We start from the raw sequence: 27,518 nt of genomic DNA, 5'->3' as shown, positions 1-27,518 counted from the left end.
ATGAGGATCCTTCCTGGCTGCCTTCATTTCTGCTTCATTCCTCTCTTACTCAGCAGAGCACATGGATTCCTAACATGGAGAACACCTCCAGCCTTCCTGGTTTATAACTACTCCTATTCAAACCTCTCCTCTGTCTCAGAAGCACAAGCTCCAAAAACAGCGAGAGCTCTCAATTTCTCACACAATGTCATTGAAAAAATAACCAAGAGAGACTTGGAAAGATTTGCCAGGTTGGAAGTTCTAGACCTTTCCTACAATCGGATCAGGGATGTTGAGCCTGGAGCATTCCAGAGTCTGCTCAGCCTGGTTTCTGTGGATTTATCATTTAATTACGAGAAGCTGCTTCTGTCAAATCTCCCACCCCACCTGAAGCTCTCACCCGCTGGCAAAACTCCGGGGTCTTTGCAGCTTTCCAAGAATTCTGACAAATCCTATGGGGCTGCTCTGGAGCCTTCTGTTCCCACCGAAGAGCTGCCGCGCTCCGGAGTTCTGTCTCTCCGGCAAATCCTTAACCCCAGGCTCAGGAGAAGCACAGGGAATCTTCTTCGGAGAGGAGAGGGGAACACAGTGGCCCCTCCCACAGCCACACCCGAGCCCAGCCTCTGTGGAATTTCCATTAACGGGACACTTGACCTGTCCCACAGTAACCTCACCACGGAAGAGCTGATGTTAAAACTGGATGAGGATCTCTGCCAAGCCCAGCTGGGCAGGATTTTGGAGCTTGACATCAGTCACAACAACGTGGAAATGGATCTTCTGTCACTGTTTGGGCTGTTCTTTCCAATGGAAAACACGCTGTCCATCGACGCCAGCTCCAACAAGTTAACCATTAACATCCTGGATGCCGAGTCCATCTGTGAGTTCCCATCCCACCAGCTTTTGTTCCTAAACATCAGCAACAACCCCATCAACAGCCTGGATACGCTGTGCCTCCCTTCCAGCATCAAGGAAATTGATTTGTCCTTCACCAACATCAGCCAAATTCCAGTGGATTTCGCTAAAAAATTGTTTAACTTGGAAAAAATGTACGTTCAAGGAAACCACTTCATCTACACAGCATTCTCAGAAAGCGGGAATGCACTTCCAACGTGTGTCCCTCCCCCCGGAACTGTACACATCAGCGCCATCTCCTTTGTCAGGAACGTGGCTGGAACACCCATTGAAAGCCTTCCCGAGAAAGTGAAACACCTGGGAATGTCCAGCTGCTCCATTGTGGAGCTGCCAGAGTGGTTTGCTGAGACAGTGGAAGAACTGTTATTTCTGGACCTCAGCAGCAACTACATTTCTGTACTTCCCAATTTCCCCTCCTCCCTGCAGCATCTCGACATCAGCAACAACGACATCGAAGTCATCCCCCCCAGTCTGAAATCCCTCTCCAACTTAACAATATTTATGATTCAGAATAACAAAATTGTGGCTATGCACACCGAGTATTTTCCATCAGCCTTAAAAAAATGTGATTTCAGTAAAAACAAGGTGAAGGTGTTGTCCTTAACTGATGCCCTGGAAAAGCTGGAACATCTAAACATTTCTGGGAACCTGATCACACATCTGGAGCCCGCTGGGCGCCTTCCTGCACTGACCAGCCTGGACAGCAGCCACAACCTGATCCCAGAGCTGCCCGATGGCTTTGGGGAATCCCTCCCAGGGCTGAAGTATTTTAATCTGTCAGGGAATAAGATCTCCTTTCTGCAGCATGGCTCTCTCCCAGCTTCTCTGGTCGAGCTGGACATCAGCGACAACGCCATCACAACCATTGTGGAGGCCACGTTTGGCCCACTGACGAGTCTGAGGGTTCTGACTGTCCAAGGGGAGCATTTTTTCTGTACCTGTGACCTGTACTGGTTCGTGAACGTCTACATCCACGAGCCCCAGCTGGAGATCAGGGGCAGGGGGGCCATGACGTGCAGCTTCCCCCCGGAACGCCGGGGCTCCCTGGTGGGCAGCAGCCACCTGACCCTGCTGCGCTGCTCCCTGGGTGTCCAGCTGGCCGTGACCGCCGGCGCTGCCGGCCTGGCTGTGCTGGCCCTCACCGTGCTCTGCTGGCGCCTGGACGGGCCCTGGTACATCAGGATGGGCTGGTACTGGTGCATGGCCAAAAGGAAGCAGTACGAGAAGAGGCCAGAAAACAAACTCTTCGATGCCTTCATCTCGTACAGCGAGCACGATGCCGACTGGACCAAAGAGAACCTGCTGGAAAAGCTGGAAAATGATGGGTTCAGGATATGTTACCACGAGAGGGATTTCAAACCGGGGCATCCCGTGCTTGGGAACATTTTTTACTGCATAGAGAACAGCCATAAAGTGCTTTTTGTTCTCTCTCCCAGCTTTGTGAACAGCTGCTGGTGTCAGTACGAGCTGTATTTTGCCGAACACCGGGTCCTGAATGAAAACCTGGATTCCCTCATCATGATCGTGCTGGAAGATCTCCCGCCCCACAGCGTCCCTCAGAAATTCAGCAAACTCAGGAAACTGCTGAGAAGGAAAACCTACTTGAAGTGGAGCCCTGAGGAACACAAGCAGAAAATATTCTGGCATCAGCTAAAAGCCGTCCTAAAAACAACCAACGAGCCGCTCGTGCGAGCGGAGAACGGATCTGCTCTGGAAATGCAGGAGCTGGAATGAGACCCAGGGAACTGTGAGGGCTGTGCCTGGAAAGCCTGTGGTCAAACAAAAGCACTTACCTCCTGCAAAGGCTGCTGAGATGCCCAGGGCTTTGTCTGGATCAGCTCCAGGAGAGGCTCCTAGGGGGACTGCAGCATGCCTGTTATTGCCTCTGATAAAGAAACCTGAAGGGATGAGACCTGAGTGCCAATAAAAAGCCTTTTCCTCCTGGATGTTTGAATTTGTCCAGCTATTCCCAGCATTTCTGTAAGTGCTGTGGATGTCACCTGAAAGGAAGAACTGCTCAAGTCACACTGCATGTCCTCGCTGCCTTCCTGAGGTGGTGGCAGTGAGAAGCGGTGTCTTAGGACTGGACTTCAGATTCCTGATTCTGGGACAGCTTAAGGTGGGAACACCTGTGTGCAGGTAAGAGCGCCACAAACCACGCTGGTACACAGGGAGCAGCTCCTTTCTGTGCTTTGGCAAGGAAAGATTAAAGATTGACTTAATTCAGCCCTCTGAGAGAGGCTAAACCCACACTGCTACAGATTTTGGATTCAGTGACTGCTGGAAGAGATGAGACTTGAAAATATTTTGTAAATACAGAATAAAATATACAACCAGACAGTACAAAAAGAACCAGCTGAGTGTGTTGGTCTCTGCTGTTATATAACTGGGGTGAGCTTTGTTTAATTACAAATCTCTGGAGAATAAGCAAATTCTGTACATTATTATTTAGATTTAGGAAAGTTCCACCTGACACAGTCACCTTGACCCATTTCTAATGGATTCAGTGCTACCTCTGCATAGTCCTTGCCCTTGCCTAGTGCCACTTGATAATTTTATTTATTGTGCTTGGGAAAAAACAAATGAAATTCAGCTGATCCAACTTTCACATTTAAGGGAAATCAACAGACTGTGACAGAAACTAAACACCCGGTGAGGACAAATGATTTGGTTTAGCACGACCTGGACTTGCTCCTATGATGAGCAAACCCAAAAGACTTCCCCCCAGAAGATCCCAGATCCAGGAATGCAGAATGTCTGTGTGCAGCATGTTTGGAACACAGACTCTGAAAAGGAATTGGCTCTGCTGTGACAAAACAAGACCAAGACCAACCTATTTGCTGCCAAAAGGGGGAACATGAAACAAATATCTCCATTGACAGAGATCCCTTGGAACTCATTGCAAACCCACCTTTCCTCAGCAAAATGATTTAGCATCATCAGCTTTGAGGCTTTATATATTAAGGATAAAACTCACAATCCTGCAGGCCAGCAGCTGAAAAAGCCAGCTCTTACCACCACAGAGATCTAGGGCTTAAAAAGACCATGAATTATAAAAATATTACAAATATTTTTGTTCATTTTAGCAACCAGAAGTCACTTGTTAACGAGCCCCAATTAATTAATCAGCTGTTTTTCTAATAACCTTTATGCTTTCCTCTTTCTAAACCACTCAGTGGTCACATTTCTCCCTTCCTCTCTTCCCACACATTTTCCACTTCCATATTCCGCTGCTTCCCTCTCAATTCCATCGCTGCTTTTTAAGCTTGCAGTGACTCTTTACTGGTTCTTCACTGGAGCTTTACTGGTTCTTTACTGGTTCTGTGCTCAGCAGGTTTCTGATAGACGGGGCTAAGGGGAAAAAAAGAGAAGTTACACTCCAGAAGAGGCTAAACCAATTATTTTATAAAAAATTTGATTATTTCAGTTCATGATTCACTGCAAAGTTGCACCTGCTTTCAAAATCCAGTTTTGATTTACTATATCCATAAACCTCCCACAAAACTGTTATTTAGTACAACTGGCAACTTAAATTTTGTTCCTCCTGCAGATTAAAAGGTGTTGCAGTTTCCCGTCTGGCGCTATGATACTGTAGAGATTAACACCAATATTAATTACACGGGTGGTGTTAAGGGCACAGCTGGCATCAGGAGTTAACACAGAGCAAATTACAAAGAGCTTTGATGGGGACGTCAGTTCTTTTGTCACATAAAGGCAAGAAAACCTCCTGCTTGGCCCCTTCTTGCTTTACTCCCACATGAATACTCAATGCAAATTATTTATGAGGTGTGAATGGTTTAATTTTGAGACCTGTGATGAAGTTCATGTGATCTAAAGGCACAGGAGAAGTTGCCCATACACACAGCAAACCCCCAAAGCTACCTCATGTATATTTTTCCCTCCAGTACAATTTGTACTGAAGAGAAATTCAAATACAGAACAGCCAAACAAGACCTCTTCATTATCTTTTATACTGTTTAGAAAGAACCACATTATTCATTTAGAGAAAAAAAATATCTGGGCAGAGAGAAAGGACTCAGGGAAATAATTTCAATTTTACATTTGTATTAGAAAGTTGTTCACACTGGTTTTATTGCAAGAAAGCTGGTTTGAATTATTCAGAATTCATTCATATTCAGTGTTAAACAAAGAACAGTGTTCCAGGAGAATCTTGAAAACAGTTTAGTTAACAAAAAGCCGGAACCAGCAATTCACAGACAGCAATGATGTGGACATTTCCTGTTTCTAAAGTAACAAATCACCTTCCCATCACTGTCATTTTCCTGAAGGTGTCCAATTTCCTATAGCAAGGCATCAAAAGTCTGTGGCACAATTATTTTGGAGACACTGAGGCTCTGCTGAGGTCCACAGAAGCTGAAAGGTGATTGCTTGTTTGGAAGAGATCTGGCCACTTAGAGCAAGAACTGTCAGGAATTCAAATGCCCCTGAGTTGTTGTCTCTAAGGGAATTCCCACAGTAAGTGACAACACAAATGGTTGGATTGATTAAAAAAATATTTAACTTCTGTTATTTGCTTGCTGTGTAGACCAACGGACAAAATTTCTAAGCAGACAGATGTAATCAAACTGATGTCAGACTTCTTAACAAAAGCTCAAAAAACTTGTCATTCTGGTTTTAAAAATATTAACAGCTGTCAGTTCTGCCTGTCAGGAATAGCCAAATCCCAATTCATACAAAGTCAAGGGCAAAAGAGCAAGCAGCAACACGACTCTGCCTGACAGCTGACCAGTTAGGGAATTCTAGAGGTGACTGTGCTCCTCCTGGCGTATCAGTCCCATAATATTGCAAAATTCATCTTTATCCTCAAGTAATGCAAATAATTAGGTAGTGCATGTTATTTCCATCAGATGTAAAATAGTTCTCCAAATTATTTTGGGATACATAATGCCACCATCATGAAAACCCCAATGCCCAGCAGATACTAATATATATACTGCAGTGGTTTATTCCAGTGCCACACTTCTCCAATGTCCCTCCCCAGTGGCAATATAACACTGACCAAGCAAAACCTTGTCCCACTTAAAGAAGCCAAGAGTGAAATCCCGAACTTTAGCTGAGTTCATGGGAATTTTGCCATTTACCTCAACAGAACCAGGGTTTCACCCTGTGAGGAGAAAGGGCTTCTGTTATTACTGAAAAATGCTGATTGTTCCAACCTTCTGCAACGGGAAGAGCTTAAACTCAAGTACACCAAGCATCTCCCTAGTTCTTCCTTCCTGAAAATACAAGGTATTTATAATACTCTGTCTTATCATAGAATGGGTTGGAAAGAACCTTAAAGATGATCCAGTTCCATCCCCTGCCATGGGCAGGGACACCTTCCCCTATCCCAGGTTACTTTGAGCCTTGTCCATCCTGCCCTTGTGACATAATGAACACGTAATTATGGAATCTACTTTTTTTTTCACTTGTCCAGCAGTAAAATTTAGTAACCAAACCACCCTCGTGCAACAATTCCACATCTAAAATATCCCCCTTTCTGGCTCGCCACGGGAACTCCAGAGCGCGTCACGGAGGCGACAGCTCCACGTTTGCTTCAAACGCGAACGGGAACGGCGTTTGTACTCATTGGCAGCAGTATCATGGAGTCCGGAGCAATTCCTCCGCAAAGCAGAGCAGGGGACCCTCTGGAATGGCTGGGTGGTGCCAAGGCTACACGGAGGGCAGTGGTATGTGCCTGGCGGGAGCAGCGCCGCAGTCCCACCCTGCGCTGCCGGAGTGATGGAGCGCGGGGATGCAGGGCTTGGCAAAGCCGAAGGCGGAGCCCGCGGGCTGCAGGCTGTGCGGGGTGCTCACCTCCGCCGAGGGGCTGCTGTTGTACACGCTGTAGTAGGGCTCGATCCGCGTGTTCATCGGGGTGGAGCTGCTCTGCCCGTAGTGCTGCTGCCCCGCGGACGCCTTGGGACTCAGCACGCTGTCCTTGGAGTGGCTGGCACCGCACGCCTGCTCCAAACCCTTCTTCTGAGGCTTTGGAGACAACATGTAGGCTGAGTTGGTCTCGTGGTGGGACGACTTGTTCCTGTTGACCTCCAGGCTGCCTTTGCCCATGGCTCGAAGCCTCGTCTTGTGCTTGCAGCAGAAAAACACCAGCGCCACGTACTGCAGGCACCAGACCACGCGTCTCCGCAGCCCCGCGCTGTTGCGGGAATATATAAAGGGATTTAATCCCGACTTGAAAAAAATGAGGGTAAACCCACACAGCTCAAACTGGTAGAGCACAAAGCCACCGCTGCTGGACAGCATGTCCTGCACCAAGGAGATGCCCAGGGGCAGGCAGCACACCAGGACGGAGAGCACGATGACCACGCACGTCACCACGGCCTTGGAGTCTTTGGCCGTGGCCAGATTGACGGCCGAGGCCAGCGGGAGCCGGCCAGCGAGCTTGGCGTGGCCGTGGGGTGGCTTGGTGCAGCTCTGGGTCCTGTATAGGGCGGGGACGGCCCCGGGCCCCGCGAAGAGCTGAGCCCTGGGGGCTCCCACGGCCACCGCGGGCGGGCACTTCCTCGCCCGCGCGTTCCTGAGCAGGGCCTGGGCGATCATCACGTAGGACACGGACACGACGGCCACGCAGCAGATGAAGTCGGTGACGTAGAGGTAGAGGATGAGCTTGCCCTGTCCGCTGGGCAGGCTGGCCATGGGCAGGCAGAGGCGGGAGCCGCGGGTGCGCAGCGTGGCCAGCGTGGCCAGGGTGAAGCTGGCGGCCCAGAGCAGCAGCGTGAGGAGCAGCGAGCAGGGCGCGGAGGCGGCGCGGTGCGGATGCTTGCCCAGCACCATGCGCAGCCGGTGCAGCGCGATCACCGCCACCGTCTTGAGCGACATGATGATGAAGCCGGAGCTGGTGAGATGGAAGGTGAAGCAGAAGGTGCCGGGCACGCCGCGGGCCGGGCCGAAGAACAGGACGAAGGCGAACATGGGGGCGGCCACGCCGCAGATGAAGAGGTCGCAGAAGGAGAGGTTGAGGATCATGAAGTCGAAGTCGGTGCGGAATTTCCGGAGGGCCGGGTCGAAGAAGGAGAGCAGCACGATGAGGTTGCCGTAGGAGCCCAGGCAGAAGACGAGGGCCAGCAAGGAGGCGCAGGCGGCCAGCGTGGCGGCGTGAGTGCCCTCCCGCAGCTCCGCGGGGCCGCTGCCGTTCGCGCCCAGCTGCTCCGCGGGCCCGGGCGGCAGCCGCCCCGACCCGTTCATCGCCGCCCGGCCCCTTCACCGCCCGCTCATCGCCGCCGCGGGGCTCCCGCCTTGCCTCTTCACCGCCCCCTCATCGCCGCCTCAGGGCTCCCGCCCGGCCCCTTCGCCGCCCGTTCACCGCCGCCTCAGCGCCGCCCGCCCCGCCATGGCGCCCGGCCCGGCCCCTCCCCGCTCCGTTCCGCTGCCTTCGCCGCAGCGGCGCCGGGCCGGGCCGGGCTGGGCGGCGGGGACAGAGCCGCAGCCCCCCCGCACCGCCAGGCACAGGCGGCTCCGGGGGAGGCGGCACCGAGCTCCCCAAAGCCCCGCTGGCGCTGCATCCCCGCCACTCCAGCTCCGGGAGCAGCGGTGATGCGAGCGGCTGGAGCAGCACAGAGTGTGGTCTAGAGAATCACAGCAGGGTTTGGGTGGGAAGGGGACTGCAAGACCATCTCGTTCCTCTCCCTGCCATGGGCAGGGACACCTTACACTAGCCCAGGTTGCTCCAAGCCCTGCCCAACCTGGCCGTGGACACTCCCAGGGATGGGACAGCCACAGCTTCCCTGAGCAATCTGTGCCGGGGCCTCACCAACCTTACAGGGAAGTATTTCTTCCTAATAGCCAACCTAAACCTACTCTCTTTCAATTTGAACCCATTCTACATTGTCCTGGCACATGATGTTGTAAAGAGGCTTGCCTCATCTTTTCTTTAAGTTCCCTTCAGGTACTGGAAGGCTGCAATTAGATCACCCTGACGCTTCCTCACAGCAGAGCTGCTCCATCCCTCTGATCGTCTTGGTGTCTCCTCTGTACTTGCTCCAACAGCTCTGTGTCCTTCCTGTGCTGTGACCCCAGAGCTGGATGCAGAGTTCCAAGTGGGGTCTCCCCAGAGCAGAGGATCTGTGCTGACTGTACACCAACAAAACACCTGCCCCAACCCAAAACCTGTTCAGCATCAACATCAAAGTTCTGCATGCTGCCTCCTGCCCTGCTTGCACTTTTGCATCACTTTCCTGAGCCAGCTCAGTGGGGCCAGGGTGCTCTTTGTATTTACTCAGAAGCACAGGATCTAAGGCAAAGCATCTTCTATGTTCCCATGGGGACAGAAAACATAATCAGCGTTATTTCTTTATCTGTTTGCTGCCAACTGCTGTTGCAAATATAGTAGTGATGGAGAGTGTTGGATATCTGAGCATTAAAGGGATGGTTTTGAAGTACTTACAGGACTATGAGGGTGAGGAAACGCTCAGCGGACATTCTCCGAGGCAGACACAGCTGAGGGGCCTCCGTGGCACTGGAAATCCAGGTGGAAGAGATCAAAATCCAGCCAGGCAAGGCACAAAAGCACTATGAAAATACAGCAGATCCAGTATTTCTGACTTATGCATGGCACTTGTCTCACAATCAATGTATATACATTAATCTGTTGTTTTAATAACCATCCCCTACCCCAGGTGCTTTGTAGAACCATCCAGCCAGCCACCAGTGTGCAAGTTTGACACCTGACAGCTTCCCAGTGCCACCTGCCTGTTTATTTTTCAACACATTCCTTTCTAAACCCCAGAGCAATGTTTTTATAACCCTCTGGCTGGTGACAACAGCCTGGCCCGTGAGCCTTTGCCTGCTAAAAACACTGGGAATGAGGGTGGATTTGTTCTCGGGGAAATGCCAGCAGTTGGCTGCAGCAGTGCCTTGCAACCTGGGCAGGTGCATTTTGCCTTGGGTTTTGTCCTTAAACTGGTTGTGTACAGGAGGGGGAAGGTCCAAAATCCAAAACACCGTTTCCTGTGGCTTCAAGTTATGTTCTCTTTCAACTTGGCTGCCACTTATTTTCCCTTACTTGTATTTTTGTTCTCCAGTTGTGGTAATTTGAAATCTGTGGGTGAATCTTGGCCCTCCTGGGTCATTGACAAGGTGGGATCTCCCTCCTCGAATTTTCTTATTTATAAACATCAGAGGATGCTGAATTATGGGATTAAACAGGAGTAACAAAATATTAGCCTAAGGCAAGAGTGGGGTTGGTTAAGATGTTTTACCCCTCTACAGTTACTAACTGTGGTTTGAAATGAAGGGGAAAGTGTAGCTGGATCAAAGGCTGAGAGCCTCAAACATTGCAGCAGAAAAGGAGAAGGGATTGTTCTCAGGGAGGAAGGGAATGAGCTGAGGCAAAAAGGATCCACACCAGTGGATCACGAGCACAGCAAAGTGTCTCACGAGCCTGTCCCTTTTGAAAAGGACTTTTTAGCTTTTAAAAGAGCTTCCAAAGTTTGAGTGGGGGAGAAAAGCAGTGGAAGAAAGTCTGTTTTGCAAGAAAGGAATCACAAGAGCAACAACTTACCTTGCACAGGGTATGAGGGTATTCACTCTTTGCAGCATCCAAGGCTTTCCTTAAACTAATTCCTTAAAAATCCAGTGCTCTTTACAGCTATCAGGCTTCTCATTGTTCAGTCTTGGGAGTTCCTACTGCATAAAGGGAAACAATGTTCCCAAGGCATTTTTGACAACAGTGTTGTTTTGCAGATATTTACTGGAAATTACTTTTAATTGCTGAAATCTACCCCCATCTCTAAGAATTGTACCTTGTGATTTTAACAAAAGAGTTCTAGGGGAAAGCAGCTGGAATAATAAAAGGGGAAATTATTTTTTTTTTCTGGATTAGAAGTAAAAGCCAGGAGAAAATATTAGAGTAGCAGTGAGAAGCTTTTAACAGAACCCTTTCAGGGTGAACTCAGCTGGGCTTCGACCTGGACTGATTGTAATCTGAATGCATTTATTGCTAGAACAGATTTATTTGGTTTATTGCTGGTTTTCTTAAGAATGCCAATCAGAAATGATGGCATCTCATATTCCCCAAGGGAAATGTGTGTCCAGCTCCATCTGCAGCAGCAAAATCTGCTCAGCAATATTCTACATCTTCCACAGAGTTTGTCTTTGACATTAAACCAGGCTGTGAAACTACCACTGCACCAATACTGTGAGGACCTTGCCTTGGATTAACCACCTGGAACCCCTTCCTTGGAGCATGGATTCCTTTGCCTGCTGGCAACCTGGATGTCTAGAGCAGGCTGAGGCGAAATTCCCCTCCTTTTATTAGAAATCCCCAAAAGTTGTCCTCCAGGTACTGCAGGATGCCATGAGGATGTAAAACAATCAGCTGGTGACTCACAGCAGGGTTAGAGTTAAAACCTCCCCAGGACAGTGGCCAGCAAACCTTTCTATTGCCATGCGGCTTTATTTTCGATCTTGCATCTTACCAGATCATTGCATTTTGCACAGCCCTGGGGTAAAGGGAGCTGGAGGCTCTGCTGCAGGATTCCAGGAAGCCTAAAGCTGTGGAAGGAAGTGTGAGACTGAGCAGGGTGTGGGATGCTGGGGATGCCTAACTGTGAAAAACTGACAGGAGACATCATCAAGTGTACCCAGCACAGCAGTCCCAGCAGCCTGGGAAAGAAGTAAGAAGGAGGAAAGGGAGATACCTGGACATAACAGGAATACAGTCATAATATACCAGAAATAAGGAACCTCTTTAATTATACATGAATACATGAACTTACTAGCAACACAGTCCACCAATGCTGAGACTGTGGCACCACCCAAAAGCACAGGTTAAAAGTCTTATTTGCCTACTTGGTAATTTTCTTATGTATTTTTTATCAAAATAACCACCAAATATACCCACCTGATTATGGAAATACGGGAGATCACACCACTTAATGGTCTAGCAAGAGCCACTGAGCAGTACATCACTAGTAACCTGAGCTCTTAAAAACCAAACCCTCAAAAAACCCCAACCCCAAAAACCAAAACACCTCTCAAAGCCCCCAAATTCTGCCTTATATCTCTGCCCTTCCTTGGTGCTTCACTGAGGTGGTCACAGGTTACCTGTGCAGTCTGATAGGTGGTCACTAAGGATGTTGAGGCTATCAAACCATCTCCAAGGTATTTTTCCATCTCCTTTCCTGTTCCAAGGGGAAAAATTCTGTCTTCTTGTGCTAGAAATCTCTCTCTGTCCAGACTGAGGTACTGCAGTTGGTTCATCTCAACAGCTTTAGGGAAGAGACAGTGTAAGACATCAATGATGGAAGTTCAGAACTCAGGATGTAGGTGTTGCCTGGGGAAACACAGGGAATAAATCCAGTACTGGAGTTGTGGTATTTGGTGAAGATTTGGTGGTAAATAATTGTTCCTGCATTTTCAGGACAGGAGACTAACAACCCTTCCCTCAGCAAAAGTCAATCAGTACAAGTTTGCTCACATGACCACAGGTGTGTTTTATCCTGTAGAAGTGTATTTTGAACAGGTGCTGTATTTACTGGGTGATCTGTTTGGATAAAGCAATTTATTGAGGATTTATAAGGTGTTGGGAATTAATACCACTCCTGACCAGAGCACGATTCACTACAGTGCACTGCATCCTGCACCCAATTCCAGCTACACCCTGACTAAGGAAAGAAATTCCCAAGTACAGCATAAAGCAGCAAAGCTGCAGAACAGCATGTGCAATATCTGCTCCAGCACTTCACCAGCCAAGGCCTCCTTTAAAGATGATCCTCTGCAGCAAATGCTTTCCATCACTTGTAAAGATTTAATTCTATCAGCAAAACCCTCTCCAACACAGAGTAGCTTCTCCAGTTCTCAGCAGTTAACAAGTGTTTTCCTGGTACAAGGTATTTTTCCATAAATGTAAAAGCTGACTTCCCAGACATTAGAACAAGATCTTTAATTAATCCTTAATGTTGCCTTAACTCACTACCAAATCCCAAGACAAACACAGGCTTCATCCAAAAGCTCAAAAGCACTGTAAAAACCTGAAGTTACATTCTCAAACCAACAAATTTCCCCTTTAGAAATACAGGAAGATGCAGTAGTTACAAACAGTCCATTTATTGGGTCTTAAACTACATACACAAGTGAAATCATAATTTTGGCACTACGCTATACAGTGGTTACATCCGTGTGCTGACACTCCTTAAATACTGCCCCAGGAGCACTGCTGTGCTTGGAAGTTTGGGATGAGCCACACAAAGGTCTCAGTGCTCCTGGGGTTTTGCATGAAAGATGGAACACACACCAGTTTATGAGTTATTTCCATGTACCTCACATTCTATGAATGGATCACACCAGAATATGTGACGTCAGCATTGAGAAATGGCCACACGTGCTGCAGTAAAATCTGAATGAGACACAGTCATGAGATACAGGAAAAGCAAAACAAACCCCCTCAGACACAGAGATATTCTGTTAAAGAAAATAATTTAAAAAACTAAGAATGGCATTTGATTTGATACAAAAGCCAGAACCACTACTGTATTAACATCTAAGTATGAATCTTTACAAATTAATCTCACAATGGTGTTATGTAAAAGGTTGCAAACTGTACAATGTTTTGTCAATGCAATGCCTCTACAATTTATACAGTCTTTTACAACTATGTAACACATATTAAACAGGTTGTTAAACAGCCAATTGATACCAGTCTCTGAACAAAGCTGCAGGCAAAAAAAACACAGAGCTTCCACAATCTTCAAACAAGATATGCTTGCTCAATCTTTAGGAGAATACACTGTTAAAAACTGCCTTTCCACACTGTGCATACATTTCATTCTGTGAATTCAACCTCCACTAACAGTCCATCATTTCCTACCTGTGGGCTCTAATTACATGGAAACACCCATAGTCTTTCCCCCTTACAAATATGCAGAGAATCATGTATTTTTTTATTCCACACGTGGTCAAGACAACCCCGAAGGCCTGGCCAGGCAGCAGGAGCTGCCCATGCTGCATCCTGCCACCCCTGCACTGCACAGAGCTCAGCTATTTACATTTGCACAAGGGAGAGAATACAAAAAGGCAATGCTGCCCTGAGGTGGACTGGATGGTACTCAAATCCCAGTAGTGAAAAATAAAACTCTGAGGAAGGCAGGCTCCCGGGGCTGTGTGAGGACTGGGGGAGGAGCTGCATCGGCAGAATTGGAGAGCTCCACTGAGAAAATTCCGGTTTGCGGCACTCTCTGGTTCTGCACGCAGGGGGCGGAAGAAGGGGGTGAGGGATGTGCAGTGTAAGTCACTGTGTGCAAGGAAGCAGAAACAAGACTGATGTGTGATGCAGGCCAAGGAGAAGGGTCTTGCCATGGACTCACAATCAGGCCCTGCAGGTGCAGCCTCGGGGCTCCCCGGCTGCTCCCTGGGGAGGTGAAATTCCTTTTGAATAGAACCAGGTCTCTACGTTTGTATTTAAAAGTGGTTTTGATTAGGCATCAGGATTCCAGCACAAAGTTTTCTACATGATCAAATTCTTTCGAGTTTCCTTTATTTTGCAGAAAAATTCCTACATCCTCATTTTCCCCAGGAGAAACCTGAAAAGAAAGAAGAAAGTTCAGAACACAAATATTGCCTCAAGCTCTTGTTTATATGAAAAGATAAATTAAAGCTTCTCTTGGAATACTGTCACAAAACATCACAATACAATAGAGAGGGGAATCTTGCAGTGTAACAAAGAGAAACCCCAGGAACGGATTCACTCTTTGGGGACATGCCTGTGTGAAGAGCCCTGGCAGCAAAGCCAGAGTGTGGAAGAGGAAACCGAGTGGTAGCAGCCATTCCCCATCCTGAGATGTAGGTGATAGACTGGACTGGGTGGTGTAAGGTCCTCAGAGGCATCAGAAGTACAAAGCAGTGCTTTAGGGACACTGCCATGCATTTAAAAGGCAGCCAACTGGCAGAAAATGGAGAAAAGGAACATCAACATTCAGGAAAAGAAGTGTAAATGCCTTAGCAAAGCACAAGGATGCACAGAAAGATGGGCAATACTTAAAATATTTAACCAAAATAAATCTGACCAAAACCACTGGAGGGGCAAGGGCCAGAAATTTGGCTGCAGCATTTTCCCTGTGGTTAAGGATTCTTCCCTACTCTGGAGCAGAATTCCTAAGAGTGACATTTATGCCAAAACCCATCAGCTGACCCACCTATGCATAATAGCAGGGTGAAACCAGGAGGTCAGTGAGCACCAGGAGCTGGTCATCTGTGAACTGCTGCTTGTGCTCCTGCCAGTTGTCGTGGTGGGTCCTCCGGAAATTGGACAGTGTTTTCTTCACAGTCATCTGCCAGCACAATTGGGATGGAGCTCTGTCAGTCAGGGATTCCAGCTCCACACCAAAACCAATGTTGGATACAACAAACACAACTGCTCAGTACCACCACGGGTTGGAGTGGACCCAGAAGAAAGGAGGGCTCTGGAAATTCAGCCCAGGATTTTAATTTTCACAGTTCTGGTTAGTGTTTTGACCAGGGTCATGACTCCAAAGTTCTTATAAAAAGGATTCCTGGACCTACAATTTTGAGCTGGGAAACCTTTAGAGATTCTTATAAAATAAAAGCCAAGTGCTTTTCACCCCTGCCTTTTCCTTGGGTGTTTCAAATGGGTGCTTTTGGTCTGAAAACATCTAAGGAATTCTTTATCTCACTCCTCTCGCTAAGAAAGCAAAGGTCAACAAAACCCAACTGACAGGACAAAAAAGTAAAAGTTGAAGGCAACTATTTCTTTAAAAAACTTATTTCTAGGGCCGCTCGTAACACTTTGTTTAAAAAATTCCAGACTGATGTTTTGGCTCAGGTTGATGTTTCCTAGAATGGCATGCACAAAAGGGACATCTTTAATGGAAAAAAAAAAAGCCACTTCCTCATTATAAATACAGTTCTTGCAGCTTTCAACGTAATGCTTTAAATTTGAAAGCAAGGATAGATCTACCACAAAAAATACTTAAAAGCAGTCCATGCTTTAAAACCATTTGGAGTCATTTAGTAAAAAGCAGCAGAAATTAAATTTCTTAATAAGTTCCTATGCTTTTCTAGGAAAAGAGAATTAAGAATGAGTCAAAGGTATTCAGCTGTGTTCTGTTGAATAGAGAACTGCTGTATTTTTACCTCAATGGGCTGGGGATCATTGAGGTGGGCACTGAGATCCATGAGGAGCTGTGGCATCCAGGTGGGCACATCGTAGGGACTGGACAGGATGCAGGCACTGAGCCCCAGGACGCCAGCGTGGCGCTTCACCAGGTCTGCAAAAATAGGGCATCAACCCACATCAGTTAAGGAAAATCAGCAACAAACCCCTGGCACTGCAGAGGCCTCCAGCTTCTGTAGAAATCCAGAGAGTTCTACAGACACAAGCTCCAGATTGGTTCTGCTTCCTTACTCAGAATCCCAGGTTCATTCTCGTATATTTATTTTTTTACACATTCTTCCATTGGAAATCGATCTGCAACTGCTGGACACTTTATAAACATTTCAAATGAGCTTTCCTCTCTCAAAGAATCTCATGAATAACTCATGAACGACATCTCCATGTTTGCTATTTTGCCATTCAGAGTGTTTTCTCAAATCCCAGAGCTACTGGACAATATGAAAACCCATTTCTGGGTCAAATGACTGTGACTCAGATGCATTAAATGTTCAGGCAGAAGCCAAAGTTCCAGACCAGGGTTAACTAAGGGGGTTTTTGTCCTCTTTATTTTTTGGTTGGTTGTTTTGTGTTTTTTTTTTAAATAAAAAACCCACACTGCTAACAAATAGAAGGTAAGGTGGGAAAGGAGTGAAACTACGTTGTTACAACCGAGGAACTTTATTTATTGAGGAACTTGCTATCCCTCATCACCTGCATCCTTATCCCTGTGAACTGGGAACTGGAAAAATCTCTTTAATGTTAATTCTAAAAGAGTAAGAAATTAATTTAATATAGGAATGCATAATAAAAATATTTGCTTTTGCTCTGTATTCTTATTCACCATTTATGTTGCAAATCAAATTCTATGGCAGTCTATGTAACACAAAACACTGATTTCTTCCTGAGCTGCTTTCAGCCTTGGAAACATTTCCTTACCCCCTGAAGGAATTGTGTCCCCCATTGAGGCCAGGTCCCTCTTCCTCTTCTTGGGGAGCCTCATCTTGCAGAGCTGCTCGAAGTGAGTCTGCATGGGCCCGTCCATGGTGAGGAAGTTGCACTGCAGGAGCCCGCTGAGCGTGGTGGCAGCCATCTCCCTCACCTGGGACAGAACACTATTTATTTATACCATTACTGCCCTTTTAAGCACACCCAACTAACCCAAGTGAGCAAACTCTGCTCAGCAAAAGCCTTTGAAGTATTATCCTGCTGTTAATAGTTTCCTATATGGCTCTTTAAAATTAATAAACATGCTCTGCTGTAATATAGAGCTACTGTCACAAAATTTGCCATAAAGTGACCTGCTACTCAAGCAAATAGTGTAATTTAACTCCACTGTCAACAGAGGAGCTTTAGAAAGTTTAAAAATCAAGTTCGACCAAGACCAAATTATCAACCTGCTTCACGAAATTCCTAACAGGCTCTGTATTGACATCAGTTTTAAAGTGGGCTTTATTTAAAAGCATTTAGTTTTTCATCTGACAAAAGCAGAAGAGCTTTTCCAAGAAAAGGCAGGAGGAATGTTCCAGAGACTCAGCTGATTCTGTTCTACCCACAGCACAAGAATTCTTTGGAAGACACAACAGATGCTGGATTAATAAGCTACAAAACGAACTTTATGGTCAACACCTCAGTTCTGTAATGCTCCAGCATGATACACTTCTTTGTCTCAAGTACCAGATCTCTGCACTACATTAATAAAATCAGAAATCCAGGTTGGAAAAATATTCTTCTCAAGGGTAACCAGAAGCTCCAGAGAACAAGACTAAACTTAGCTTTTGTCTAATTACCAAGCCATTCAAAATACAGATCTCCTTTTCCATTCCTTTTAAACTAGCCACAGCACCTTGTTAGTGAATTCTGAGTAGAGACAACTCATCCTTCTTTTAAAAACAAGTGACTAACCCAGCAGTATTACTAAGTTCTCTCATCTCCTCAAATCTCCCAAAGCCAGGAAGTTATAGATGTGTAGAAGTATATTTAAATTGGGAGTCCCTCCAAAACTCACTCCCACTTTGCATAATTACGTTCTGACAAAAGCCTCCCAACATTTACAAACTTGCAAACCAAATCAACTGGTTGAGATGCTGCCACCAGATTTTTGGTAGGTACATTCTGTCACAGGTAACTGCAAACAGAACATTTGTCTCTGTGGAGCACAAACATGTCCCAGTGCTCTGAATCCAATGCAGCAGATTATAATAATAAATCACATCCTTGAACACGATGTTCTGAGCCCCACAAAGCCGTAAGTACAGCTGCAAGAGCTGCAATAATCAAACAGAGGGAGTTCAAATAAGCTCTTGAGGCTCTGGCCCAGTCCATTTAAATTTCTACAAGGTACTATTCTAATGTGATCTACTTTGCTGATAGTGAAGAAGGATGAGGTGAGAAGCTGGCAGTGTTGTTTATCAGCAGTTTGTGAGTCCCTGAAGAGCTGAGCTATTAAATGAGACATGATGTGCTAATACAAGAGCCAGACACAAAGCAGCTTGGCTGGGAAGTGAGCGAGCTCCCAAGAGAGCTGGGCCCATTTACATCCCTTCTCCCTGTATTACAACCACTTTAATTTCTAAATTAATCACCCAGCTAGAAGGAACACTTTGCTGTGAGGAGCACCTGGAAGCAAAGCCTTTAAAATCATTCATGAAAGCAGCTGATCACTCACCACCTCTGGCACTAGAAAATTTATAAATTATCACACTCATGGTGAAATACAGAATATAAAAACTACAGAGGAATCTCCCCATCACCTATGGGGTTTGGGTTTTTTTTTTGTCAGAAGGGACTGACCAAGGTCTATAAAAGTGCAACAATATCAGAAAAAAAAACACTCAACAGCACCAGCCAAACTGCAGAAGTTGCAAGGGACTACTTACATAGAGAGAAAATATTCTCATTCCCGTAAAATTGCAGTGCAGTACAAAAAAGGCTTATCAAGACATGAGTGCTGTGCATATTAAAACAAACAATCATCATCAGGTCTGGCCCTTTGTATCAAAATAAGCAAAAAAAAAAAAAAAAAGTATCTTAAAATCCAAGAACCAAAACCTCAGTTCTACAGAGCAAAGACACCAAATCTTAGTTAAAGCTAACGACTGTCATCTTAAAAATCCAGCATCTAAAAGCTACACAGGAATTACTCAGCAGGATACTGCATCTTGTCAGTTATTACCAAGAAAGGACAAGATGACTTTTCAGAGAAAAGTGAAAGCTTCCATGGCAACAGCATGATCCAGAGTGGTTATGAACACAGGTAGGCTTTTTGGATTTGCACCTCTGCGGTGCAGAGGGATAATTTGGTGCATTTAGAAGAACTGGATAAATTGCATTCAAGTGAATAAAAGGTATTTTTCAAAATGGTGTGAGATTATGAGGTAAGTGCTCTGACAAACAACTTCTGTAGGATTGCAAGGTGATGTAGAATCTTTCTTCTAGAAGGAAAAAAGCACCCAAAAGTAGGATTTCATTGACATTTGTCAACTGCACAAACACCAGGGAAAATGATGGTACAGGGGAGATGGGCCAGACAGGAGGTTACCACTAAAGAGTCTTCACTGTGCTTAAACATGACCTAAATTCACATCATTTAATGCAAGCCCCTCAGTTCTAGGTAGTTCTCGATGTAAATATAAGGAGTACTTTTGTCATTAATATAGGATTAGATGGGAAGCAGACCTATAGAGTAATAAATAGTGGTTTCACACACTTTTCACAAAGGAAGAGATCTGACCTTGTTGCATGTTGAATTTTCTACCAACACACATTTATAGTGAAATTAATAACATCCCTATTTCATGTACTTTCAAACCAAGCTCCAAGCAATGCACCAATCTGTGAAAAAGTAGAAGCAATGGAACTTTAAAAAAAAAAAAATCACTAATGGAACATTTTATTATCAACTGTTTTCTTGGAATGAATATGAAAGAAACAAATCCTGTAAAGCTCATTTTCAAAGTAGGAAGAATGCTGAGCTAGAAATACCTCCTGGATTAATTTACATGTCAGCTTTTCCATAAAACTTGGCAAAGGCATGAATCAGTGGTGTGAGAGCAGTGCAGAGAAGGGATCACTTGCCTCGAGCTGTTCATCTTCCAGGAGTTTTATCACCAGCCACCTGATGTCATTGACTGCCTCACTGTTGTTGAGGAAGATGAAGAGATTGTAGAACACCATGGTCTGGAGGTAGGTTAAGATGGTGTATCGGGCATGCCAAGAATTGCTTCTTGCTGTCTGCAGTGAATAAATCAGGGTGAGAAGGCAAAAATGTCAAAGAAAGCAGCCCCCTGATGGAAAGTGGACAACGTTTAAGAAAAATGCTTCTGGGGGCAGTTGCAAAGAACTTCCTTTATTCGGGTAATTTTGTTTCATATACCTTTTATCTCCAAAGCAGGCAGTTATTATTTAGGTAGTAATTTTCACAGGCTTCACTTCCAAAGCAGATTGTTAAACAGACATATATCGTAAAAGCCTAGAAAAATCAGATTCAAGGGCAGTTCTTCAGCTGAAGATTCATTCTGAAACTGGATTTTGGATTCTTATGCTTATGAGGAGACTTAAAGTGATCCACTACTGAACCAAATGTTAATATATCAAAATGCTGTCCAATTTGTTATCAAAATTAAGCGGTTTAAATGTTAAACAAGACACACTAAGTGTTTTAAAACACTTTAAATAAACTCTTCCAGATCTAAATCAGTATTTGATTTGCTTAGAATCATAAGTATTGTATACTCCTAAATAAAAAGCAGAGGGTGCCTGAGATGAGAAGAAGCTTTAAGCTGTTTAGACCACACTCACTTGTTTTAGCACCTGAAGTACCAAAGGCACTTGCTGAGGATACAGCAAACCCTGAGACATCAAGGACAAACACATCTTAGCATCTCTTTTGAGCTCATCGTAGCTGTTGTCATTCTCCACGGGTGCAATCTAAATAAGAGCAGGGAGGGAACAAAACTCTGTTAGCAAATAGGCACTGGTGACAGCAAAATCCTCAAAGAAAGGTAATCTCATGAAAGGACAGCTGTCTAGGAAAAATGCATTCAATATAATGCTGAAAGATGAGGTTAACTGGGAAAAACATTGATATGACATTAAATATTCCCAGTAAATAATCAAGATATCCTGGTGAGACTTTGGTTCCCCACTGCCATTCTCTTGGTATCAAACCCAATTAAATTCAGGTTTTAGATCCAGGTCCAAAACTGAGAAAAAAGGGAACTTTATCAAGTCCCCTTTCACTTTAATAAACCTTCATTTTGTAGTCACATCGATTATTGCTGGGTAATTTATTGATATTTGTGCACTTTGGGCACACAAGTATGGATTATTTCAGAGAGGTAAGACTGGATGACACAGATTCAAAGATTCAAATACAAGAATTAGAAGAAAACAGAAGCTGCTTAGAAAGAATTGTGTAGTCAGGGAACTAAAGAAAGTAACTCAAGGTCCCTTAGAGAATAATGGAATGGTTTGGGTTGGATGGGACCTGAAAGATGATCCAGTTTCACTCCCCTGCCATGGACAGGGGCACCTTCCACTAGAGCTGGTTGCTCAATGCCCCATCCAACCTGGCCTTGGAATATTAAATAGATATAGATAGAGATAGAGATAGAGATATATATATATATATATATATATAAATAAAAGAACTTCAGTATATTTACACATGCCTTTTTTAATCAAACCTAACCAATAAAGGAGAAATTAAAGGATGTACCTTGAAAAACAAAGGTAACAGCTGGAGTTGCTCTGTGACAGCTGTAGAGAAAGATCGTCCTGCACTCGCCATCAACCACTTCAGAACTGTTTGAATAAAGAGAAACAACCACTGATTAAGAAGAAAAACAATTCTGCTACACAATTTGCAGACATCAATCATCATATACCAAAATGCCCCCTATTCCCTGACCTCCTTAACTCACTTGTTTTCAAGAGTTTAATGCCCTGAGTTCGCTCATCTTGTTCACCAACTCCGTTCTCTTCCATTACATGATTCTGGATTTCCTCATCTGCTTCCATGAGGGGTTTGAGGTTTTCAAGTATCCGGGTAGTAAATTCATGGACACGAGGAGATTTAGTTGCAGCAGTGTTTGGCAAGGAAACATCTATCATGAATATGTAGGTCAACACACTAAAAAAACCAAACAAAGCCAGCAGGAACACACAGTGAGCACACCTCTTGTCCAGAGAACAGTGACCTGTGAACTCCAAATGATCTGAGATCAACTGGGTGACCTTTGAAGGTTAATACTTAAGAGAAAAATTGCTCTCATCTTCACTTCAAAGCTATTTAAGATCAAATGTTTCTTTTAAGATCTTTAGAGATGTTATACACAAACACAGACAATAAATTGGTGAGGCCCTAGCACAGGTTGCCCAGAGAAGCTGTAGCTGCCCCATCCTTGGAAGTGCCCAAGGGCAGGTTGGACGGGGCTTGGAGCAACCTGGGATGGTGGAAAATGTCCCTGCCCATGGCAGGGGGTGGCACTGGCTATCTTTAAGGCTCCTACCAACCGAAACCATTCCACGATTCTACAAATAAAAGACAAAAACAGAGAAATCATCTGAAATTTCTGAAGCAAGCCTGTTAATAATTTATGTGACTTTTATGCTTTAATGCTTTTCAGTGTAATTATTTAGCTACTCAATTACCAAATAAAATGAAGAGTTAAAACCCAACAAGGACTGCAGCAGACAACACTGACCTTCCTATCCTCTCTCGGACATTCTTGTAGACCTGGGTGAGTTTGGGCTCCAGGTACTTGAGCAGTCTGTGCAGCAGCTCTGGCACTCTCCACTCCTGCTGGGCAAGGCCCCCTTGCAGCACATAAAGTCGGCTGGGAATCAGAACAGCTCATCTTTAGTCATACGGAACAATCCTCCTTCCCCAGTCCCCTCCAGACTTTGTTTGGGAATGTGCACCTGTATGTCAGAGCACCAGTGTGTCCTTCAATGAGCAAAGATGAGTAAAAACTGCCCAATGGAACAACACTACTGCTGCTCTGCCAGCCCCAAACCTTCCCATCCTGTTAATTGAGTTATATTTAAAAAATAATCATGATGAACCTGCCATTGTGTGTGGAAAGCTAATTGGAAAGCAGAGCCTTTGTGTTCCCCTCCCCTACAATCCAGCTGGCAGAGCATCCTCTCAGTACAGCCTATCCAGGCTGTATTTCCTCCTCTATTCAACCACAATAAACCAGTTCAAATTTATTTTACCAGGCATCTACAAATGATCCTCCTTCACCACTCAGTGGAGATTCCAACAGCAATTCAAACAACCAGTGCAGTTTCCTAGGATCTCTGCTCTCCTGGAAAAAAAGAGGGAGAAGAGATATAAGCAAATGAGAGGGTTTTAAAATGTAAATACTGTATAAAATAAGGTGTAAACAAGGAAAGTTATGGCAGATTTTCTTTGCATCCCTCGGGTTTATTCTATTAAGCAAGGGCAATGTTCAATATCTTTTCACAATGAACATAAATAGGAGGAAAACCCAATAAAGCTATACACAGTTCTAATTAACTGGTAAATACAATCAGAATAGAAGGAATTTTAGCTTCATTTTTGACCTATCTGAATAACCATGTCTGAATTTACCTAATTAAGGTTCTGGCTAACAAACTACACTGAGTTCTGCTGAGTGACTTGAAAGAACTATTGAGCCAAGATATTTGTGGCCTATCACTGACCCTGCTGCGCAGCACCACAGCTCCCAGTTCACTGCAGGAATGTTAATCCACAGTGGATCCAGCTTTAGAAGACAAAAAATGGGATACTTACACAGGAGGTGGCAATGCAGGTGCCCCAGTCATTGTATGTTTCCACTGTGATGTTGGATAAAGCTGTTCGAAGCAACGGACACAGAAGCTTCCAAAGTTTTTCCACCTGCCCAGCAAAACACAAGAGACAAGATTTTGCTATTTAGGGATCTCAAACCCAGCTCAGATACTAAAATATCATCTTTATTTTTGTACTGATTCTCCCAGGATTATTTTTTGGCATAGAGATTCAGCATGGACAGCTAGGCCTTCATTAAATCAATATTTAATAGTCCACGGTGGCCATAAGCACTTATTCCTATTGGAATTACAAACCACGGCAGCTTTCCCATCTCCTTAACAGCAAACTGTTCCTACTTTTAATACTTCAACATTTTCCCAACACCTGGAAAGAACAGGCACCAAACCAAACAATGAATTGTGCTCCAAGTTCGGCAGTCAAGACCTCAACTATGTTTAAATGGGCCAATAATTCAAAATTACTCCTTAACTTCCAAGAATCACTCAAAAATACTGCTCCAGCACCTTCTCAAAGGTCCAGTGTTTAGAACCTCTTATCAGGCCAGCCATGATTTCAGCTAGGCATCTCTGGGTGCTTTCGTGGGAGTCTGCAACCAGTTGCTCCAAGTGGGGCTGAAGAACTGGCAAAAAGGCATCATCAAAGTTTCTGAAAAGGCCCTGAAAAACAAGAGGGGAAAGGGTCTTGAGGAATTACCTAGAACACTGTCTTCCCAAGAATATAATGAAATTGTGAAACACTTGAGTTTGAAGACGTAGAAAGTGAAATTTCTTTGCTTTTTTTAACAGCATTATACACCAGTGTCCTCCAGACTATTACATTACTCTAAATATGTTTCCCTAAGTAGTTAATCAGAAGAGAGGATTAATAGGATTACCCAGAGCAGCTTTAAAAATCAACATTTTGCAGCAGTATGAGCCCGGCAGTCTATGGCTTTTCCATGCTCTGGGAATTGTAACAAAATGAGAGCAATTTAGTGATTGAACTCCCCTTACCTTGAAGAGGCAAAATCTGCGAGGATTAAATTTGTCCTTTCCCTTCCTGTCTTCTAAAGACAAAAATTTTATTAACTGCTCTACAAACTTGGGATCAGAAAAGTGATCATATATAATCTGTTCTGCCTGTAACAGGAAGAAAAAAAAAAAAAAAGATTAGCTTTGAGGTGTTTGCGTGTCACAGTGATATCCCAATCTTTCCAAGTCCCATTTTCACTTGCATTCTCAAGGAAAGAAATCATGCCTTGGGTATCCCATTCCCCCCCTTGATTTTATCAGGAATTATCACAAACCCCTAAAAATTAGTCCTTCCCACAGTCATTAATGACCTTGTTCTCAACTCTGATTATGATTCGAAAGGGAACAAGAAAGTGCTCATTAATACAATTACTCCATGGTCTCTGACAAAAAAGCAGCAATACATTAAATTAAGAATTCCTCCTTGTATGCCGACACAATAAGAAGTAGAAAAATACAATTAAAAATATCTTGTGGGGATCTCCACAGTAATCTGTGGACAGTATTAAGAGAAGAAAGGAGAGGTACTATTAAAAACCCCACAAACTTGCAGCTCTTACCTCTGTCAGCTCATCTCTCCTTCGCCCAAGCTTTGGTTGCTGCTCAACTGGAGCATAAACTGTCATAGTTCTGAGTATCAAAAAGAAAAGATAAGTAATAAAAAGTTAAAAATAAAAATACACCAGCACATGTTGTTGCTTTCTATGTGGTTGTTTTCTATGTTCTCAATATTAAATAGGATTGATCCTCAATTCCAAGAGATCGAAACTTAACGAAGAAAATTTACAACAGAACAGAGTTTGTTATTAAAGGTTTTGCTATACAAACAATGCAGAATTATTAGGGTTAGAATACTCTACATACATGTAATATCCAATATGCATATTTCATCTTAACAGCAGCAGTTAAACACCCATATGGAATTTGTGCCTACGGCCCATAGAGAGAGAAATGGATAGAAAAGAAAGAATAAACAAAAAGCTCCAAACCAACCAACACAAAACCCAGCCAGAAATGGTAACACAAGCAAGCAGCACAAAGAACAAAATAAATTGTTTTTTTTGGTGGTTCAATTAAAAAAAAATAATAATAAAACAGGATTTAATTTCCCCCAGAATTTTTCCTGCTGACTCTCCCAACTCCACCTCAATACTAATGCTACTCACTGGGGCCAGGTGTAATATCCCCAGTGTGTTTTCTCCACAAAACAGCAGGATTCCCAGGCTTCCTTGGTCTTTGGTAGGCTCTGGCTGTTGTAGTGCAGCCACTGGTTGTCAGCTCTGTCACCAGCCTGGATGCTGGAAGGCTTCGGGCTCCCACCTGATTCAAGAGGAAAATCAAAATTAACATGCGTAGAAATGATAAAAATATATAAAAATTAAACAGGAGACATACAAATTGTTCTCACAAATTACAAGCTTTTCAGAGAGGAGAAAACCCCCAAAAGCAAAAAGAGCCCCAAACTGAAAAATTACCAATTGTATTATTACTTCTATATCATATTTACCCATCTGCTTAGAACATTAACAACCAGGGAGAAAAGAAGAGCTCTTGATTCCATGTTTAATTTAACCAGAAAAAAACCATTTTAGGATAAATGTAAGATATATCTTACATTAAATAAAACCTACTTATTTCATAAGGGCAGATGGGCACTTTCTTGTGTGTTCTCTTAAGCTGCTTAAGAATCCCAGCCACAGCTGAGATGGCCACCTAAAGAGAAGGAAAAAATGGGCATTAATGTATCCATTCCATACGCTTCCTTCAGAAGCATGTGGCTCATCATCCCTAAAAACTCAGTGAACACTGGAGTGAACCCATAGGGAGATAATCCTGGTTATTTCAGAGGATACAGGACATGACTTGCTTTATAGGCCAGAAAAACCTCACTAATAATTTTGCCTTAATAATTTGAATTTAATACTGTTTTGATAATTTTTGGGGGGCAAAGGAGGTTTGTTTTGGGCCTCACTGAGGCAACAACAGAACAAACAAAACACATCGATGGCTCTGTTCAAATAACAAACTGCAGGTGGGAAAAGCAGCCATCTGCAAAAGAAATTCTGCAAAAGAACTCTGAAATAACTAAGGACTCAGCCCATCCCACATTTTCACAGTTTACAGATTTACATATGTCATGCTACAGCGCTGCCAAGACTGCCATTTCTTGGATCGGGAATTTTGTACACGTGCGTGGCTGGAAGGGTGAGGAGGGAGTTCCACCCCAGTTTTTGTGCTTTATCCCAGCAAAACCCCACAAGCACCTGATGTAAACCCCAAAGAGCTGCAGACCCAAAGCAAATCCTTCTCCTGGGCTCACCTTCCGAACCACAATCGCATCGTGGTTGAGACACTGCACGAAGAATTTTATGGCACGGGTGGGCAGGACCCTGTCATCCCTCAGGAGCAGGGACAGGAAGCCAATGCTTATGTGCTCAAACTTCCAGGGCCTGGAAAAAAATCACATATTCAAAACAGAGTGTACATACCAAAGTTTAGGTACTGGTTTTACTCAGAAATTGTATGTATCAAGATTATGCAAGTACATAAATAAATGACACTGCTGTAATCAACAAGCTTAACTCATTTTGGGAAACCTCCAGTGTTCTGGGAATACTAGGCGTAAAAATGTAAAATACACAATGAAAAACACCTATAGGGATATTCTTTGTAAGTTTTTTAACACAAA

The 27,518-nt window shown here is 44.3% G+C and overlaps 3 protein-coding genes across 3 annotated transcripts in view; 1 reads left to right on the top strand and 2 right to left on the bottom strand.

Moving 5' to 3' along the window:
• Positions 1-2,981, top strand: LOC116441672 (toll-like receptor 2 type-1). Its single transcript, XM_032103855.1, has one exon. The coding sequence runs from the start codon at positions 1-3 to the stop codon at positions 2,623-2,625; it is 2,625 nt and encodes an 874-aa protein (XP_031959746.1). The 3' UTR covers positions 2,626-2,981.
• Positions 2,982-4,846: 1,865 nt separating this feature from the next.
• On the bottom strand, positions 4,847-8,226 carry GPR75 (G protein-coupled receptor 75). Its single transcript, XM_032103856.1, has one exon. The coding sequence runs from the start codon at positions 8,095-8,097 to the stop codon at positions 6,565-6,567; it is 1,533 nt and encodes a 510-aa protein (XP_031959747.1). The 5' UTR covers positions 8,098-8,226; the 3' UTR covers positions 4,847-6,564.
• A 4,707-nt stretch (positions 8,227-12,933) lies between these two features.
• PSME4 (proteasome activator subunit 4) overlaps positions 12,934-27,518 on the bottom strand; it is a 43,989-nt gene continuing 29,404 nt past the window's right edge. Inside the window, exons 31-47 of the mRNA XM_032103854.1 lie at positions 27,150-27,279; positions 26,461-26,542; positions 25,996-26,149; positions 25,390-25,459; positions 24,812-24,937; positions 24,323-24,475; positions 23,799-23,903; positions 23,237-23,328; positions 22,723-22,854; positions 21,940-22,148; positions 21,735-21,820; positions 20,816-20,944; positions 20,093-20,248; positions 16,955-17,117; positions 16,000-16,133; positions 15,042-15,176; positions 12,934-14,429 (exon numbers count right to left, since the gene is read on the bottom strand). Of these exons, the coding sequence (XP_031959745.1) occupies positions 15,042-15,176; positions 16,000-16,133; positions 16,955-17,117; positions 20,093-20,248; positions 20,816-20,944; positions 21,735-21,820; positions 21,940-22,148; positions 22,723-22,854; positions 23,237-23,328; positions 23,799-23,903; positions 24,323-24,475; positions 24,812-24,937; positions 25,390-25,459; positions 25,996-26,149; positions 26,461-26,542; positions 27,150-27,279 (2,056 nt within the window). The 3' untranslated portion in view covers positions 12,934-14,429. The remainder of the gene's footprint in view (positions 14,430-15,041; positions 15,177-15,999; positions 16,134-16,954; positions 17,118-20,092; positions 20,249-20,815; positions 20,945-21,734; positions 21,821-21,939; positions 22,149-22,722; positions 22,855-23,236; positions 23,329-23,798; positions 23,904-24,322; positions 24,476-24,811; positions 24,938-25,389; positions 25,460-25,995; positions 26,150-26,460; positions 26,543-27,149; positions 27,280-27,518) is intronic.

The sequence above is a fragment of the Corvus moneduloides genome, chromosome 3 (assembly GCF_009650955.1).
Source record: "Corvus moneduloides isolate bCorMon1 chromosome 3, bCorMon1.pri, whole genome shotgun sequence".
Classification (NCBI taxonomy): Eukaryota; Metazoa; Chordata; class Aves; order Passeriformes; family Corvidae; genus Corvus; species Corvus moneduloides.
This window is presented reverse-complemented; position numbering and strand designations above follow the sequence as displayed.

Coding starts and splice junctions, on each gene's coding strand:
- LOC116441672 (XM_032103855.1), top strand. CDS start 1: ATGAGGATCCTTCCTGGCTGCCTTCATTTCTGCTTCATTCCTCTCTTA.
- GPR75 (XM_032103856.1), bottom strand. CDS start 8,097: ATGAACGGGTCGGGGCGGCTGCCGCCCGGGCCCGCGGAGCAGCTGGGC.